This window comes from Oreochromis aureus, linkage group 3, assembly GCF_013358895.1.
Source record: "Oreochromis aureus strain Israel breed Guangdong linkage group 3, ZZ_aureus, whole genome shotgun sequence".
Classification (NCBI taxonomy): Eukaryota; Metazoa; Chordata; class Actinopteri; order Cichliformes; family Cichlidae; genus Oreochromis; species Oreochromis aureus.
In genome coordinates, this window is record NC_052944.1 from 48,393,133 (window position 1) to 48,408,949 (window position 15,817).

The following is a 15,817-nucleotide window of genomic DNA, read 5'->3' on the forward strand; positions in this document are numbered from 1 at the left end:
ATGGAGGTTTGGATGGAGGTCTGAGTAACTCAGTTGAGGTAGAGATGGGGAGAAGGTGGGCTGCACGAATGACATCAGGGCCGTGCAGAGATGTTTGAAGGGGCGGGTGCTCAAAGTTAAAAACGGGCACATGGAACCAGGCTGAATAACAACAACCTACATTCATCAAGAATCTAATATGGGATCTCATCATACTATATCACTGTCAACAGGTGGGGACAATGCAAACCAAACGTAGCCTAAGTTTTACCTGATGGGTACAATGTTGCTGTTGAGGGGTTACTGCTGCTCCTGCTGCTGATAGTGCTGGAGGGCAGGGCTGTGTTGATCTGAGACTGTAGACTGTAAAAAGTCCATAGGAAAGATGGGAGCTGATTAAACAAGTGTTATGAGATAATAATAAAATGCAAAGATTGACGACAGTGCTTGGAATCATACAGCAACAAATTTCAAAAACTGTGGGAAATGAACTGAAACTGGAATATTATGAGGGCAAAAGAAATGGGTGGTCTTGGTAGGGTAACAATGTAACAAAAAAAAAAATCTATACACAGTCTCAGATTCTTGATGAATGTGGGTTGCTGTTCTATGTGCCCCTTTTTAACTTGTAGTACCCGCCCCTTTAAACATCTCTGCACGGCCCTGCAGTTCTTTATATAAGCAAACATCAGTACTATATTTTAGTTTCAATTGCAAAACTGTGCCAATTTAATGTTTATGATGTTGACTAAAATAGACAAGTATTAGTAATCTGGATATTTGAATTGTTTGTAATAATTTAGTGGAGGAAAACCATAATAACTAAATTCTGAATAGATGGAGTCATTTATCTGGAACCAGTGGGTGGTCAGAATAGCACATCTTCAACCATGAATCAATAATAAAGGTAAAAATGTAACACTACAAAGTTTTAAATTTAATATGGCAATAACAAAAGGAATTAAATCCACAATGATGATGAGTGAGTTCAGGAAGTGATATTGCAGCATTTACATACACAAATACATCAAACATCACCATCTAGTGACCACACAGGTTAACAGCAGAGTAAACATGTGGATGCAATTTTCACTGTCGTGACCATCAAATTTCAAACTCTACATCAGTGATTCTCAGTGGGCTTACACTCACTCTGGAGGCCTGAGGACCAGAGAGGACAGTGTGGATTTTGTTACACATTTTTCCAAAACAGTCTGTGTAGCAATGTAGTGCCCATGATTTGTCATTGTATCCAAATTAGTTCCCAATATTCCTTGATGTAGCTGCTACTTCAACCTCTCCCCTTCTCCACTCCACCTCCCAGTAACAACGTCCAGTCAGACTCTCTCTACTCAGGACCTGATAATAAACAATGAATCGGTCTGGATGATCAGAATAAGACTGTTGTTGTTTCATTAGTGTTATTTTTCTGTTCCCTTCAGATAATAACATTTTTGTTTCCATTTTTTTTGCTGATTGTTAAAGATAATAATGATGTTCAAAAATATTTGGTCAAACTGTCTTTTGTATTACAGAAGATAATTTTCATAACTGTGGCACCAACTATAATATTTTTACCATCTTCAAACTGAACTTTAATTTGTTTTTCAGGTTAAAGACACACAGTCCACTTCCAATCATTCTTCTTCCTGGAATAAGTGAAAGGCTGATAACGCCTCCCTTTTATTCTTAAAACACAGCAGCTCGAGACTAAATGTATATCTTTGTTCCCTCCCTTTTAGATCTACAGTTTGAAGATGGGTGTAACCAATGTATGACGTGTAAGAGTTGACAGACTGCATTCACTTGTGGTGAGATCAGAGCTCAGACTAGTTTCAGTTATAAGGTAGAGAAACTCACTCAGTCACTGATACTGAGAGGAGAAATGGCAGACAAAAAAGTTCAGCTGGATGGAGAAAATATATGTTGTTCCATCTGTTTGGATTTCCTGAAGGATCCGGTGACTACAGCCTGTGGACACAGCTACTGCATGAACTGTATTCAAACCCACTTTGATGAAGAGGACAGGAAGGGAATCCACAGCTGCCCTCAGTGCAGGAAGACTTTCACACCGAGGCCTGTCCTGGAGAAAAACATCATGTTAGCAGCTTTAGTGGAGCAGCTGAAAAAGACTGGACTCCAAGCTGCTCCAGCTGATCACTGCTATGCTGGACATGAAGATGTGGCCTGTGATGTCTGCACTGGGAGGAAACTGAAAGCCATCAAGTCCTGTTTAGTCTGTCTGGCCTCTTACTGTGAGAAACACCTCCAACCTCACTATGATGCAGCTCCATTAAAGAAACACAAGCTGGTGGCCCCCTCCAAGAAGCTCCAGGAGAACATCTGCTCTCGTCATGATGAGGTGATGAAGATTTTCTGTCGTACTGATCAGCAGAATATCTGTTATCTCTGCACAATGGATGAACATAAAGGCCATGAAACAGTCCCAGCTGCAGCAGAAAGGACTGAGAAGCAGAAGGAGCTCGAGGTGAGACGACTAAACATCCAGCAGAGAATCCAGGAGCGAGAGAAAGATGTGAAGCTGCTTCAACAGGAGGTGGAGGCCATCAATGGCTCTGCTGATAAAGCAGTGGAGGACAGTGAGAAGATGTTCACTGAGCTGATCCGTCTCCTCCAGAAAAGAAGCTCTGATGTGAAGCAGCAGGTCAGATCCCAGCAGGAAACTGAAGTGAGTCGAGTCAAAGAGCTTCAGGAGAAGCTGGAGCAGGAGATCGCTGAGCTGAAGAGGAAAGACGGCGAGCTGGAGCAGCTCTCACACACAGAGGATCACAACCAGTTTCTACACAACTACCCCTCACTGTCAGCACTCAGTGAGTCTACACACTCATCCAGCATCAATATTCGTCCTCTGAGCTACTTTGAGGATGTCACAACAGCTGTGTCAGAGACCAGAGACAGAGTACAGGACATTATCAGACACAAATGGACAAACATCTCATTGAGAGTGACTGAAGTGGATGTTTTACTGTCACCAACACAAACAGAGCCAAAGACCAGAGCTGGATTCTTAAGATCTTCACGTGAAATAACACTGGATCCAAAAACAGTGCACCAAAATGTGGTATTATGGGAAGGTAATAGAAAAGCAAAGTCAACTGAACAACAACAGTCTTATTCTGATCATCCAGACAGATTCACTAAATGGCGTCAGGTCCTGAGTAGAGAGAGTCTGACTGGACGTTGTTACTGGGAGGTAGATTGGAGAGGGGGAGACATTGATATAGCAGTCTCATACAAGGATGTCACCGGATTAAGGACATCATTTGGATATAATAATAAATCTTGGGCACTACGCTGTGACATAGATGGTTATGAATTTTGGCACACTAGAGTTCAAACTCTTGTCTGTGGTCCTGTGTCTTTCAGAGTAGGAGTGTACCTGGATCACAGAGCAGGTATTCTGTCTTTCTACAGCGTCTCTGAAACCATGACTCTCCTCCACAGAGTCCAGACCACATTCACTCAGCCGCTCTATGCTGGAGTTTTACTTTCTGAAAGAACCACTGCAGAATTTATTAAACTGTAAATGACAGTAGAGGCAGTTAGTCTAAATGTGTCTTTTAGTTTCCAGTTTCATTGTTGTGGTGTTTCATCTTCACATAGACCACCTGTCATTCACTCTTTATGAATTCTATTTTTATATCTTATTGATTGTTTTCTAGGTAATGCTTGTCTTTGTTTGATTTGGCACTACTTACTGTCTGTTTAGCCAAAGAGTCTCTCATTGCTCGTGATTTTTAGTTGTTTTTCCATACTTTGCTGATTGTGTGTTTGACAAACTGAAATGATGTCTAAAGCTGCTGTCTTTGCCATATATGCTTAAGTGTGTTATTTTTATTTCCAATGTTATCAGCAAGGAAATAGATACAAGACTACAGTCATTGGATCAACTCTTAACCAGCATGATTACATTTAAAAGATGTTCAGTAAACAGCTTTTTTGTAATTTTACCTTCAATAAATGGAACTTCATAAGTGTAGCTTATTCTTTCTCATAGATATAGTTTAATACAATAGTTATATTGGAATTCATTTTCCCTCTGATATATTTATATATAGAAGTCCACAGTAATATAATAGGAATATTGTGTCAGTAAACTTCACGTTACTCTTCTAAATAGGGAATCTGCAAAACTGTAACCATGTATTATTATTGTGTATAATTCTCTCTTGGTCATTACTGTTGTTTGTATTGTTACTTTTGTTCAGTCAATTAAATGAATACTAACACTATAAAATAAACATTGATGCAGTTATGTCCTTTGAAAAGAGACACACATTTAATGCAAAGGAGACACTGGTTTTAAAATAAGCTGAAAACATGTATGCTTGCAAAAGCTCATCAAAATAATTTACTTAGCAGACCACCAAAGTTTTCACAGACAAAAGTTACACTGGATCATACAATTGATATCAGAGCTTTTGCAAGAAAGAAGGACAAACAGAACTACAGGCTACATTTATGAATTAACTTAGATAAATAAGAGTTATCTAAAAGTATTGTTTGAAAAAAAATGAAAACAATAGTGAAGATTTTCAAATAAAAACTTTTCACAAACTATTCATTTTGCATGTGCCCAACATTGACAAACAATTTATACATTATGCATTAGCTCGTACAACTTACACATTCGTTTGTTGCAATGTTGATTTTTCCAGTTTGAGACAAACATTTTCAGAATTATTATGCCCGTAACTACATTTTTAATAACTTAACTTCAAAATAGTTTAATCAAACTTGGTTTTGAGAATACAGAAGACATAATCAGGAAACCCTAACCCTAATTGTCATGGTTCTGGGTCCTTTTGATCCAGCATTTTGAGTTTCTTGTATTCTAGTAATATTTTGAATTATGGTTTATTTTCAGGTTCATTTATAGTCTTAGTTATTCTATTGTGAGTTTCTCTTATTCCCTGTTTAGCTTTTGATTATTAGACTCCCGCCTGTGTCTTTGCCCTCTGTGTCTCTCTCTCTCTTTGTGCTCTATTTATATATGTTGAGTTCTTGTGTCTTGTTTCCCTCCTTGTGTTTCATTCTTTGTTCTCCAATGCTTGCCATGCGTATCCATGTTTCCCCAGTCTGTCATGTTTTTCTTGTCTCCTCTTTCACTCCCTCGCTCCCTCTCGTCTGCATTTCCTCCACTCCTGTGTTATGTCCCTCCGTTTCCTGTTTTATTGTGAAGATGTCGTGTTTCCATGTTCGGTGTGTCTGGTTTTGCTTCCCGTGTGGCGTAGTATATTTTGTATTCTCAGTTTTGTTAATGTTGGTTTTCCTTGTGTTCAGCAATAAAGCTCTTTTTGAGGTACTTTTTGCCTGCCTGGGTCTGCAATTGAGTCCAATCCTGCCTGCTCAACACAAGTTTGTGACACTAAACTCAAAAATGGTCCCTAAAGCAATTTTTCCACCTACTGATCTGCTGACTGATCTTTTATAAATGTGCTCTGCTGTATAAAAAGGGTTAAGCTCAGTGTCTGCTTCAAAATACCTGTTAAGTCCTCTCTAATCTCCCAGAAATACAGGAGCTCCAGTCTGTCCACATATTTTCTAAAAATAGTTTCATTCATATATAAGAAAAACTCCATCATTGCACTGGGAGGAAACACTTTGCTCCATGTGAACAACTACAGTAGTTCATAGCAGATGTAAATTTGGTAACACTTATTTACCTTCGAACTTCAGATTATTGTTATAACAGACTGATCTGAAAAATTAAAATTTTCAAATATGGATTCAATATGTTTAAATATAATTGTTTGTACTTCAGATTACATCTTTTTCTTCTTGTGTAAGTTTGATATTGTTTTTCTGATCCAGTGCATAACATTTGGTCTGAGTGGGTTTTTTTGGCTGTAGCAAACAAATTATTTTGATGTGATTTTGCAAGCACAGAAGTTGTCAGCTGATAATTAAAAAAAAAAAAAAATCTTCAAAACAAAAACTGTTGGAGTTTAGTTTAATTATTTTCTTACATCAGATCAAAATCTAATCATGTGTTTAACAATTGCAGTCTGCCTGTTCAGTTTTTCTACTGAGTATATACACACAGGAAGAGAGAGTTTGAGACCATAAGAGTACATGTATAATAGTTTCTGCATTTAAAGTGCCCATGTAAGATGAGAAATATAATGTAATGAGAACAGCAGAGGGTGCGGTGGCTGAGCTGTCCTGAGGTGTGGTTAAGTTTATTCATATAATTTTGGACTCCACGCCTAAATCCTTTGTTCAAAGATCTCTCACCTATGAACAGTGTTAAGGATGCACCATAATCTTTCTTTCATCAAAAAACATCAAAGAGTAGAATGATAAATAAAGTTTCACGTGATATAAACTGCATGTTTTATTGCAGATGTGTCAAACTCATTTTAGTTTGTGAACCACATGTAGCCCAATTTAACTGCAAGTAGGCTAAAGAAATAAAACCACAATAATGTATATTTAGAAAAATAATCCACAGCCTACCACTCCCCACTGGTCATTGCTGCTTGTATAACCACAAAGATAAAAGAAAAGAAACAAGAGAAAGCAAAAGGGAAGAAAAGACTAACACTAAGAACCTATAGAGAATCTACAGTGCTCTTCTTGGCAAATGAAATGTGTTTGGGACAACAAAGTGTTTAGACCATAATTCTGCTTGAAAAAAAATGATGGATAGAAAAGATTAAACAAAGAAAAAGAAATAGTGGCTACAAGTCATAGCAGTGCCAAACAATCAAAATATCCCTAGCTTGATCCTGGGAGAAGGTACAAATCCTTTGGGGACGTCTGAAATCAGGAAAAGCAAAAAATTAATTAATAAAATAAAATATCAAATGCAGCCAAACAACCCCTTGACATTGATCCAAAACATTTAATCTAGAAATTTTTTCCAAACATATCTACTCCTCAGTAATAATGCTGCCATCACTTCACTTTTCTCCAAAGGCCAGTAGGCTGCATGTTTGACACTTCCACTATGCCCCCAATTTGTGCACATCTCAGGAGGGATATTAGCCCACTCCTCTTTACAGAAGCTTTCTACATCCTGTAGTTTTCTTGGCTGCCACTTGGCGGAGCTTTTGCTCCTTCCTCAGATTTCATATAGAGATTGAAAATGTGACGTCATTGAGGGGTAAAACCGCAAAGGATTGTGGGAACCCAAGGCAAGAGGTACTAGCGCATTTTGAGGCTTTCAATTGAAATAAGTTACACAGCGATAAAAAGAAACAAAAAATGCCAAGAACCTGTTGTATTATTAACTGCACAAGCCGGGCGAACGACAGCCGCGTGAAGTCGACGGGAAATGCGTTTGGTTTTTATCGGATTCATCAGATTTTTGTCTCAGTGATTGCCCAGTACGATTACAGCATACAATATTATTATCACTGCTACATTTCTGTAATGCATACCATATATTCTTTGCACTACTAATTAATTACCGTGAGCTAAAAGGTCCTATTTATAAACGGTTCACGAATGTGTATTTATGAAGACGATTTGTGAGACAGGTAAACTTACCGCACAGCGCATCGATGGTCTTGTGCTCAACACGGTGCATTTCTAGGTCCTGTACCCTTCCGTCCGTGAACTGCACCTGGGCCTGTTGCAGTGACCTGAAGTTACTAAAAACGTCATGAGTGTATGCACTCACTCCAAGAACCATGTAATTATAAATCTGAGCGTGGTTAAAGTTGGGCAGCACGCTGATGTCTTTTGTCCAGTCTGTGTGCTCGTAAGGGTCTAACCCTTTCACTCCTTTGATTTTTTCCAAGTACCTTTTCTTTGCCTTTTCCTCGAGTCTGTCTTTGTACGGACCGGCATTGTTCTCCTTCGTTTTGTACATTATTTTTTGGTGAGAAAAGAAAAAGCAAGACGGTATTGGAACGTGAGAAAAAACGTTTTGCGGTGCTGCAAATGCTTGCATTTGATGCGGTAATTTAAATGTCCTGCCTTCACCTCCCGGCATGCAATGCGCGAAAGTCACGTGGTCTGTCAATCTCTATAGGACTGAGGTGTGGGGACTGCATGGGCCACTCCATGATGTTAATGTGCTTCATCTTTACCCAGTCTTTTGTTGGCTTGATGGTACGTTTTTGGACCCATCCATCACTCATCTTCAGTGTTCTGACTGAGTTCACGAACACTGAAGATTTCATGGTGCAAGATCCCTCGGTGCTTGATTTTGCTTTCATCTGACCACATCACTTTCCATCAAGCTTTCACTGAATCATTTAGATGTCACTGGCAAACATAAGTTGGTCTGTACGTGTGCCATCTGGAGTAGGGGGACCCTGAACACCTACAGTGACTAGGTGACTATAGTCCAACACACATTATTAACAAGTTCCTGCTCTTTAGTTTTGGGCTATTCGGCACCTTTCTCATCCTCATGAGTTGGGATGAGTTGGGAGAAGGAGTCTCTGAAAGTGATTAATTGATAGTAATTTGTCCCACATGGGAACACAGCCACTCTGTGAGACCTAGAACTTTGGCTGAGTTGTAGGTGATCAAATACTGCTTGACACTCAGTGACTCAGTGACTCTTGTTTTCTCACTTTGATGTAATGTTTTTTCTGGATTTTTTGGTTGATGTGTTTCCCCATTAAAATGACACTACCATAAAAATAGAGATTGTTTACTTCTATGTGAGTAAACATTCAAATTAAACAGGAGATCAAATAATTATTTCTGTTACTGTAAATGTACATGCATAGAGTCTCCATATGTTAAAATATAATGAATTAGCCACATTTATCAAAGTAAAAGTAAAACACAAGGTAAGCTTTTATTGATCTATTTTGATTGAATTTTAATATGCTGCAGGTATTGTTAAGAGTAGATAATCACTGTAGCCCTGCATTTGTTTCAGGACAGATTGCCAGCTGCTAGCCCTTTCAAATCAGTGCTCAATGAGCAAAAACGATGAGACACTCACTAAATGTTTTAAAGGGGTAAGTGAGGTAACAAATGGGTTACTGCTGAGGAAATGGGTCTCAAGACCTGCTGCACAGCAGAAGGGGATCGATGAAGATTGGGGGGGTGGTGCACCAAGTAGTCATTCCTAAGGGATTCCGTGATGGCATATTGCAGCTTGCGCATGAACACCCATGGTCAGGTCATTTAACAATCACTAAAACCTATGAATGCATTCTTCAGCATTTATTCCAGGTCTGAAGAAAGATGTTGCCAGATTCTGTAGAAGAAGCAGGGTTTGCCAAATTGTGGGTAAACCTAATCAGTTAGTACAACCTGTTCCCCTTAACCCATCCCAGGACTTGGTGAGCCTTTTGAGCGTGTCTTGCTGGATTGTGTGGGTCCCCTACCAAGAACAAAAGCTGGTAATCAGTTTCTCTTGACGACCATGTGTGCTGGAACCTGTTTTCCTGAAGCCATTCCTCTTCAGAAAATCATTGCTCCCACCATAACTAAGGCCCTACTTAGACTCTTCTCAACATTTGGTCTGCCCAGAGTTATTCAAACCGACCAAGGCAGCAATTTTCAGTCAAAACTGTTTAAGCAGACTTTACAAACATTTGGGATTTTATACATCCCCTTCAGCCCTTACCACCCTCAGTCACAAGGAGCACTAGAAAGATGGCATCAGATTATAAAGGTGATGATGCAAAAATACTGTCTTGAGACTGAAAGGAACTGGAAAGAAGGGCTACCTTTCCTACTTTTTGCAGCTCGTGAAGCAAAACAAGAGTCCCTGGGTTTTAGCACTGCTGAATTGGTTTTTGGACTTTTTTCAAGTAACAAGTAATGTAAGGGATTACTATTGCAAAAACGGTAATTAGATTAACATTACTTTCCCGTAGGAACGCTGCGTTACTAAAACCGTGATTTTTTGCGAGAATGTCTCATGACAGTGACGTAAGCGAGTGCGACGTTCGTGACAACAGCTGTGTGCAGATCAACAATGGATAATATATCGAAAAGGGAGAGAGTATGAGCATGCAGCGTTTAAAGCGTGGAAGTACTGACCTTACTTTGAGTTTGATTCCATAAAAAGTGACAAAAACATTAGTGTCCGTTGTGCGTGGGAAGAAAACTTCTTTTTACAGCGAAAAAAACCCCTAAACTTCCAAGCAAGCACGGAGTGTACTACGAAACTGGCGGATTCTTCTACTGACCGCCGCGGCACACCTGCACCAGGGTAAACCTCCGCCTACCCCAGTCCTGCTTTATAGGTGAAAATAGAGCAACAGGACCGCTGAGTCTTTGATTTTATTTATTTTCTGCTGTGTTTTACTTTCATCTATTTGAAAGAGTGAGTGTAAACACAAAAAAATATTTTATTTTATGTGCTGGAATGTGCAGAAAATAGGTTTAAATGTTAAACAAATTTCTTCCGGTCAGAGAATGTTGCATATAATTAAGTTTTTGCTTGATGCATGAAGTTAAAAGATTTAACGTTTTAAAAAGAGACGTTTCGATTTGATTACATTTTGTATGATGGATTATGCAGAAAAAGTAGAATTGGGCTGAAAGATCTATCGCTTTATCACCTATTCAGGTTGTAAATCGTGTTTTTTAAAAGTAACTAAGTAACTAAGTAATTAATTACTTTTGAAAATAAGTAATCAGTAAAGTAACGGGATTACTTTTTGGGGGAAGTAATCAGTAATTAGTAACTGATTACTTTTTTCAAGTAACTTGACCAACACTGCTCCTCAGTAAGGAAAATCGCTATTGGCTGTCCTAAAAGTCGCTAGAAGTCGCTAAATGATGTCATCGCCTAATTTGCATAATTGGTCACGCTAATGTAATTGTAACTTACGTTGTTGGAGAGAGAAATAATATCGTGGAGGAGACAAAGTGGGTAAAAAACGTCCTAAATGCAGTTAGAATTTATTTAGAACTACAAATTAAATTAAATTTTAGCAATTATTGTTTTTTAATGTCACAATTCCAACCTTACTCCTTTATCCGGCCTTGGACCGGCAAAAGTGACCCGAAATTGGCACTCTGGTGGAGTTACTTTGTGTGTGTGTGTGTGTGTGTTTGTGTTTATTAGTAGTTTTAAACCTTGTGATCCACAAAACAGCATAAGAGTAAAAGAATATCTGACTGCGTTACAGTCAGTGCGGCAGCAGCGGCTTCGCTCATGCGCGATTCATTTGCCGTTTGGACGCATAGGTGTGAACATCTCCTGCCCTGATAGCAGCTGGGGGAGGACTATCCTCCGCCTGTGAGCGCTTTGGCATGGGCGAGGTGCCCACGGCAGCACCCGCTGCTTGTTGAGAGTAAGAGCGATTCGCGCTTTCACGTCAAAAAGTCTTCATAACTAAGTCTCCAATAACACCAGAAAAAGTTGCCAGATTTGTCGCTATTCGCTTTTTAGAAAAAAAGTCGCTAAGGGGTCTGAAAACTCGCTAAATATAGCGACAAAGTCGCTAAGTTGGCAACACTGTTCATAGTGCGCATTTGGAGACTGATTACATCACAGCGACGCAACGAAGGGTGTCCCAATTCGAAGTGTACTCCAAGTGCGGTCTACAAATGCGCCCTTCATTTCCCCAAATTTGAAGTTTGGTCCGTTGTAGGCTGTGTCCCAATTCAGAGACCGCACGCTTGAAGTACACATTTTAAGTGTGATTACGTCACCGCCACGCGACGACGGCTGTCCCAATTCGAAGTGTACTTCAAATGCATACTCCAAATGTGCCGTCGATTTCCCCAAATATCAAGCGTGGTCAGGTGCACGCTTCGTGGTCCCATATATCCCCCACAATCCATAGCGTGGCAGTGGGTGTGGATAATTTTGCCCTAAAATACGGCAAAAGGGAGCAGCCAAAGAGTGAACTGTCAAAAGTAAGTACTGAATATGATGTCACTTATTTATGTGCAAATGTTTAATAACGAAGAACATTAAAACATTACTGTTGGCCACATGTCGGCAAAGTTATGTGACATTAGCGATGTTTGTACTTTCAGCGGTAACTTGGTTTTAAAGCCTCTACTTCTAAATATATATATAGTCGACCTTAATCTTACAGAGAATGTGATGATTTTATGGATAATTAAAGTCAGTCATATATCCACAAACACAACAAGCTGAAAGTCAGTGATGCTGCTCGGTTTGCAGTCCTGAATATCACGGCACAAGCAGGATTCACTGCACTGTTAATGTTAGCTATGTTATATTGCTGCCTCTGTTCGGTGGTGTCGAGCCAAACGGACTTTAACGTGTGTTTGAACGAGCTGACGGTTCACTCGTTAAGCTGAAAGAAAGATGCTTTAATCACAGGAGTCACACATGTGTCCACTGGACCATCTGGAACTCTTCTTGTTTAGCACTCGTAATAACACAAACACTAAATCCTCCTTCTCTTGTGCTGTTTTGTAGCAGTGTGTACACCTGAGACTGTCACCTGTCTGTCTGTCCTGCACTCTCTCTCTGTTTCTTTCTCTCTGATTGTGGAATAAAAGTATGAACATGTATTTATAAGTTACACTTGTGTTTGAATCCTGCAGCTTATCACACATTTGATTTCCATGTGTGACAACTGCAAGTGTCCAGAGTGAGGACAGACTGAGGGACCCACTGCTGCACATCATCTGTGAGGCTTTGCACCCCTGATGATCCACCAGGACAAACTCAGCAGTGTGTGAAGAGGAGGAGGAAGAGCCAGCAGCAGCTGACAGATGGAGAGAATAGACAGACTGTTCCCTGTTTGTGAAGGACTGCTAGGAAAGTTTAACATAACTAATTGTCTGTCCTGAATCAGTCTAATTAGGTAATGTTCAAATAATGTTATCATCCCAGTGTTTTCAGTGTGGGAGAAAGTACTCAGGGCCTTCAAGTTACACACTATGAAAGGCAGCAACAAGTTTAATGTTCAGAAACCTAAAGTATGTATCAGCAGCAGAATGGAGCTAAAAATAAATGTTTGTTTCAGTTCTATGAAGCTTTGAGTATTTTGGATTAGTAGCACTGCTGTGTTTGTTGCATCATATTGCTGTAATTGTTTATATAGCCTAGCGCGACGAAGGCTAGACCGTCCCATTTCACAAGCCTCTCACTTCCGCCCTTCTCGTACTTCATAGTACCCGCTGTACGTAGTTTGCGAACGGCACGTACTACGAAGCGTGCGGTCGCTGGATTGGGACACAGCCTAGGTCAGGGGTCAGCGACCTTTAACACCCAAAGAGCCACTTGGACCCGGTTTCCACGCAAAAGAAAACACTGGGAGCCGCAAATACTTTTTGAAATCTAAAATGAAGATAACACTGTATATATTGTTTTTTGTGCTTTGTGCGAACATCTAAAGTAAGTAAGTAAAGTTTATTTATTAAGCGCTTTTCACAGACAGGCAGTCACAAAGCGCTGTACACAAATATTAAAATAAACAATACAATCAATAGACATTATACACAATGTAAAAGATCAAATGTAAATAATGTAAAGAATATAAAATACGTAGATCAACAAAAGGCTTGTTTGAACAGAAAGGTTTTTAACTGCTTTTTAAAAGAATCCACAGAGCAACTAAGGTGTGTTGCTTATGAAATCCATGAAGTGCTACAGAGAAAATTACATTTTATTTATGTAATTAACACATTTTGAACTCTTAAAGAAATATAACAAAAGGAAAGACACCCAGCTGAACTAAAATGATCCATGTAGCAAACAAAAACTGTTGTGAGCCGCCTCCCTTATATCTCCTTTGGGCTGTTGGAGCCTTGACCTGACTTTTAAAAAGTAATTGGAAAAAAAGCTCTATGCTGCTAAAAAAAAAAAAAAATAGATATTTGCAAAATTCTGCCTAAATATCTATTTTACCTGGTTAATGTGTGTGGCGGGGCGTGGTCTGCAGCGCCGCTGCAGGGGAGGCGGACGCACCTGAGCGGCACCATAATCGCGCGCCTCGCCGCCTTAAAGTCTGTGCTCTCTCTGCTGTTGTGTTGTCGCGCTGTGAGCTGAAAAGCTACAGCCGGCTGTATGCGTACAGCAACCGTGTGTGAAAAGTGGTCAATAAAGAGATGCTGAAAAGCATGTCCATGCAAACATCGTCGGGTCTGCCGTGATATGTTTACAATGAGACTTCTGGTCCCAAACCTCTGCGCACAGCGTCTGCAAATCGGGGCTTTCATCTTCACGCAGGACTGTAAGCTGTCATCTGTGAGGCGTGAGCGATGTTTGTTTTTAACATAGTTCACGGTGGAGAACAGCTGCCGACATAATGTGGATCTGAAGATCCATAATTGGCCGACCTGGGGTCGAAAGTCTCGATAAATGCACGGCGTTTCGGCGGGTACACCGGCTTCCGCGAGTGTGACGCTTATTTTGAGCGATGAAAAAAATAATAGAATATAATTTTATTTTTACATTTCAATATCACAATAATCTTCCAATTTAGAACTACAAGTTAAAAAAAGAATTAAACACAAATAAAATGCTCTTCAGCTAAATACTTCTAATTTATTTTCCCAAACCACGTGGAGCCGCAAAATAAAGACTAAAGAGCCTCATGCGGCTCCGGAGCCGCGGGTTGCCGACCCCTGGCCTAGGTACTCTGAACCCACTGCTTCACCCCTCTGTTGCAGCTGAGCCACAAACCACACCCTGCCACAGAGTCATTACAGGAAGTTGAGGGATTTGAAACAGACAATCTGTGTTTTACCTTTTTAAACAAATAAATTTTCAAATGTTGGTCAGTTTTTATGTGGTTAATTTTTTTGTTGGAATCTTTTTGTTTTTATGTAACGCCATAGTTGTTTTGTTTTTTTTAAATGCTCACCTGTTCTTCCAAAACATAGTTTGTGTAAACAATAACAGAAATAAAGAACAAGTGACTACATACTATGCATAAATAAATAAATTAATGAGTAATAATTACAAAAACAAAAATATTCGAGAACAAAATAAACAAAACTTTAGCAAATCTGAGGTGAAAAAGTTATTAGATTAAAACAAAAACCACAATATTCCTCATACAGTACATGTCAGCTTGTTACATACAGTTTGCTATTAATATAGCTTGTTTCAAGTTCAGACAGTCATAATAAAAATTAATAAATGATAAATGAAAGTTTGTCAATAGAGAAGGAAGGAGTGAAAAGGACTTGGACCAATTGGCTAGGCAGAGGGATCGAGTTGGAAAGAATGTGCAGCAGGTTAGAGGAGGGTGCCAAGAGAAGAAACGGCACAACAATGAGCTCTCAGCAACAAAGATGGAGACCAAAGAAACTGGAATCTAAAACCCATCCATGACTTCTGTCTATTTTAGTGTAGGGAACTCTGCAGTGACTCCATGATATAAAAGAGAAAGTCCAGCATAGAGCGGCTGAGTGAATGTGGTCTGGACTCTGTGGAGGAGAGTCATGGTTTCAGAGACGCTGTAGAAAGACAGAATACCTGCTCTGTGATCCAGGTACACTCCTACTCTGGAGGACCGAGGACCTGAGACGTCAGTTTGGATGCTGTTGTAGAAAAATTTATAACAGTTTTTGTAGCAACGTAATGCCCAAGATTCGGCATTGAATCCAAGTCTACATTCACTTAATTTCCCATCTCTGCTGATATTCTTGTATGAAACTGCAACACAAATTCCTTCTCCGCTCCACTCCACCTCCCAGTAACAACGTCTACTCAGGCTCTCTCTACTCAGGACCTGATAAAAATAAGTAAATCTATGTGGATGATCAGTATAAGACTCTTCTTTCCTCATTATTGCTGCTTTTCTGTTCCCCTCTGACAACAACAGATGTCTATATGCTGTGTTTGGATCCAATGTGATTTCACATGAATATTTTAAAAATCCTTCTCTGATCTCTGGTTGTGACAGAAAAACATTTACTGCAGGGTCTCTTTCTGCTGCAGCTGGGACTGTTTCAT

The 15,817-nt window shown here is 39.7% G+C and overlaps 1 protein-coding gene across 1 annotated transcript; it reads left to right on the forward strand.

Moving 5' to 3' along the window:
• Positions 1-1,825: 1,825 nt before the first annotated feature.
• On the forward strand, positions 1,826-5,278 carry LOC116332937 (tripartite motif-containing protein 16-like). Its single transcript, XM_031756038.2, has one exon. It carries the CDS (start codon positions 1,865-1,867, stop codon positions 3,524-3,526), a length of 1,662 nt encoding a protein of 553 aa, XP_031611898.2. The 5' UTR covers positions 1,826-1,864; the 3' UTR covers positions 3,527-5,278.
• The last annotated feature ends 10,539 nt before the right edge of the window (positions 5,279-15,817 follow it).